At 36.3% G+C, this 3,539-nt stretch overlaps 1 protein-coding gene across 2 annotated transcripts; it reads right to left on the reverse strand.

Moving 5' to 3' along the window:
• Positions 1 to 237: 237 nt before the first annotated feature.
• Positions 238 to 3,088, reverse strand: vsx1 (visual system homeobox 1 homolog, chx10-like). Of its 2 annotated transcripts, none has more exons than XM_055172786.2 (5): positions 2,518 to 3,088; positions 2,122 to 2,200; positions 1,804 to 1,927; positions 1,438 to 1,630; positions 238 to 997 (listed from the first exon to the last, which is right to left on the reverse strand). In XM_055172786.2, the coding sequence occupies exons 1-5, from the start codon at positions 2,891 to 2,893 to the stop codon at positions 744 to 746; spliced, it is 1,026 nt and encodes a 341-aa protein (XP_055028761.1). In that variant the 5' UTR covers positions 2,894 to 3,088; the 3' UTR covers positions 238 to 743. The 2 variants fall into 2 exon arrangements, with proteins under 2 accessions (XP_055028761.1, XP_055028762.1); XM_055172787.2 differs by having other exon boundaries at positions 1,450 to 1,630; positions 2,518 to 3,083.
• Positions 3,089 to 3,539: the final 451 nt, after the last annotated feature.

The raw sequence follows: 3,539 nt of genomic DNA on the forward strand, positions 1-3,539 counted from the left end.
TGGTGACATATTTTATTTCATAATAAAGATAATTAGATATTGTATACAGATATTGTACAAAGTAGATTTGGAGTTTTGAGAGTTTCTTTACAGATCTCTCAGTGTAAATGCCTTGGACGAGAAGGGCTGGCCTGGCCCTATAATAAAAATTTAGACTAGATACAATATGTAATAACAATCATGATATTTATATTATAATAATTATGTTTCTAATATAGAACAAATAAAACAACAATGTAAATAAAAAGCATAAAATATTTATTTTTGCAATGATATGGATTCATTTTTTGCTGGTATCATTGTTCTGTTGATGATGCTGATCATTGTCAAACATTCATCAACAGAGTAAAGTGCTTTAAAATCCATCACACTGTACTTCATCATCAGACATACAGAATGAACTTTCTGCTCTCCAAGTCACATTACAATACAGACGTATTCACATGTATGACATTCACAGTGTTGTGAAATAAAAGGTCAAATTTTAAGAAAAATAGCAACTTATTTTAAATTAAGTAAATAATGGCCATAAAACCAACATTACAGTAAACATATCTTTTTACATTAATCCTTCTTACACATTAAAGATAAATAACAACAAAAACCTATAATATTAATTATAACACAGGAACACTTAAAGACAAAATCGTTTAACAACAAAAAACAAGGTTTTACAAAGCTCGACAGTCCTTTTTGTCCGAGTGTGCTCTTTAAAATTGTCCATATATTCAGATTGTGCATAACTAACTCTCGGTTTCAGATTCACTGCTTGGTTCTGTGCGAGGTGGTGATCTTTTCAAAGTGCATTTATTCTCTTGCTTCGAAGTGCTGGACAAATCCATTGCCATGTCTTCGGAGTCGTCTGCGCCATTACCTCCACTTGACCAAGTGGTGTCGCTGTCTTTCTCCTTCTGTTCCTCTGAATACGAATCGGAATGTGTGGAGTCAGGGGTGCCAGGGGCTTTTTTCGCAATTTCTATTGATTTTTTGTGCATTCCTGTAAACAAAAATATATATATTATTATAAATAGATCTTAACTAACCAAATGTCCACTAATATATATGCACACTATAATATAGAATCAGATCTCTCTTACAAACTTTTCTTGTGACTTGTTGCAACTGGTTTAGTTAAATGTTTTTAAATTTAAGGAAAACACTGTTTCCATACGTGATAATTAGATAATTGAACCTCAACAAGTCCCTAAAATGTTTAAGCGGGATAGGTCTTAATTTTTTTAAAGTGCATTTACTTATTTACAGTTACTACAGCTATAAAAGTTAAATAAAGTTTGATTTCTATTTCAGCCAATGGCCTCCGTGGACAAATATTTAGCCAAAAATAACGATATGGACACATTTCACAAGACACCTCAGCTATGTATTCAAGTGATTAAATACATATTTGAGTATTTAAGTACTAAATAGGAAAACCACCTTCTGGCTCACCTAGAAGCCAGGGAGCGCAGGAACCCATCATCCCATTTTTGGCAGAGTTGATTATGGATTCAGGCAGTGGAATGGAGTGGCGGACCATGGCACCGTACAACCCGTATTCCGCCATGACGCTGCTGCGACCCCAGCACTTCTCTCTTTTCCTCCACTTGGCACGACGGTTTTGAAACCATACCTGTTAAAATGCAAACCTAGTCGTTAGCTATCCGATAATAATGTACGGTTTTTGTCATGCCAATAAAGCACACATTTGAAAGAGACAGAGAGAGAGAGAGAGAGAGAGAGAGAGAGAGAGAGAGAGAGAGAGAGAGAGAGAGAGAAATAAAAGAAAATAGTTTTCAGTCCTACCTGTATCCTGTCCTCTGGTAATTCTGTCTTCATAGCCAGCATTTCTCGTGCGTAAACATCTGGATAGTGCGCTTCGTGGAAAGCTTTCTCTAGTTCCTCAAGTTGATGTGAGGTAAATACTGTCCTGGAATTATATAAATAGGAATGAGACAAACAGTTAAACAGTTAATAAATGACAAATGACCAAAACAAAATTGTTAAATTTAATATTAATAAATCGAACATTCTTAAACATTAAAGATCCTAAAAAGTTAATTGTAAGAAAGGGTTGAACAAGAGGTTCAACCATTTTTAGTGTCTTTATTTTTAAAAGTATACCTGTGCCTTCTTTTTTTCCTCTTTTGTGAATTCCCTGAGTTTTTCCCATCATTGCGATCTCCAGAAAGACACTCGTCATCTGCAATAAATTGCATTTTTCTGTTAATAAAAAAATACGAAACTTTGACAAATAATTAGAAAAACAGATAATTTGCAACTAAATACGAAAAAATAGCATACTAAAATATAAAATATTGACAAATGTTTACAAATGTAATTGTTGTTAAATTGTTAGTTATTATAAATAACAAATTAACAAACTGAAAATTATAGATTAATAAAACATGATGTTAAGGGTTATCAATCCAAATATGGAAACAAATCGGAGGGTTCGTTTCAGCACCAGCGCCTGTGAACAGCTTTGCTTTATCAGCAATCCCATTCAAATATATGTACCAGAATAGGGATCCCGATGTTGCTCCAAATTCTGCATAAAGTGGCCCTCTGTCCTTGACTGCAGAAGCGGTATATGGCTCGGCAAAAAACACGGGGCACCGGGAGGTTGCTGAGCCGCCAAACTGCAGAGAAAACCCAGTCCGAGTGGCAACGATCCTCCGGAGAAAGAAAAGCCTCCAACCCCCGCGCTCTGCACTTCTCCATTGGCACCTGCTCCGGGACCGGACTGATGAGGCTGAAGTTCTGACTCCAGACCCAGCAAGTCTGTGATGGCGAACCCTTTGGACCTAAATCCAGACCGCGATTTGTCGATTCCGAAAGATGGATAAAGTTTAAGCTTTGGTTTTTCATCTGTTGCCTCGTCTCTTCCCGTCATGATGGCTGTTTGTTTAAAGTCACTTTCTCTTTATTGAGGTCAGACTGATGGGGAGGTCTGGGTCTGGCGGGACAATTTATCCCTCTGTCCAATCCAGCGGATCATTGCAACGTCCAATCAGATTTAAATGTAGATATGTCTAACATGAGGGGAGGCGTTTCCCTCTTTCAATCACAAAGGATTAATTGCCACCAATTTTCCCTTTAATCCGATAAGGATTTTCCTTCGCTATCTATATTGGTTCTAAGTAGTTTTTCCCCTTTTATAGGCTATTGAAGATTTCACTCATAACTGGGTACAGGCAAATGGTTAAGAGGGTTATTGAAATGTTTATGTCATGTGAGTATTCACCTGAAAGTAATTACAGCTCAAATATAGCCCTGTACATCGGCGATAGTGTATGCATGCATGCATGCATGGCGCTAGCAACGCCAAGGTAATTCGTTCGATTCCTAGAGAATGAACAAACGTTTTGGATTAAAGTGTCTACCAAATGGGTTATATATAAAAACACGCAATATGCATACACACTTTAATACCCATCAATACCAGCTTAATCAAGTCCAAAGTAGTGGAACCTACACAAGATTTGCTCGATCAACATATTATATTTATATTTATGATAAATTACTTTCTATAATTAATA

Source organism: Misgurnus anguillicaudatus, chromosome 7, assembly GCF_027580225.2.
Source record: "Misgurnus anguillicaudatus chromosome 7, ASM2758022v2, whole genome shotgun sequence".
Taxonomy (NCBI): Eukaryota; Metazoa; Chordata; class Actinopteri; order Cypriniformes; family Cobitidae; genus Misgurnus; species Misgurnus anguillicaudatus.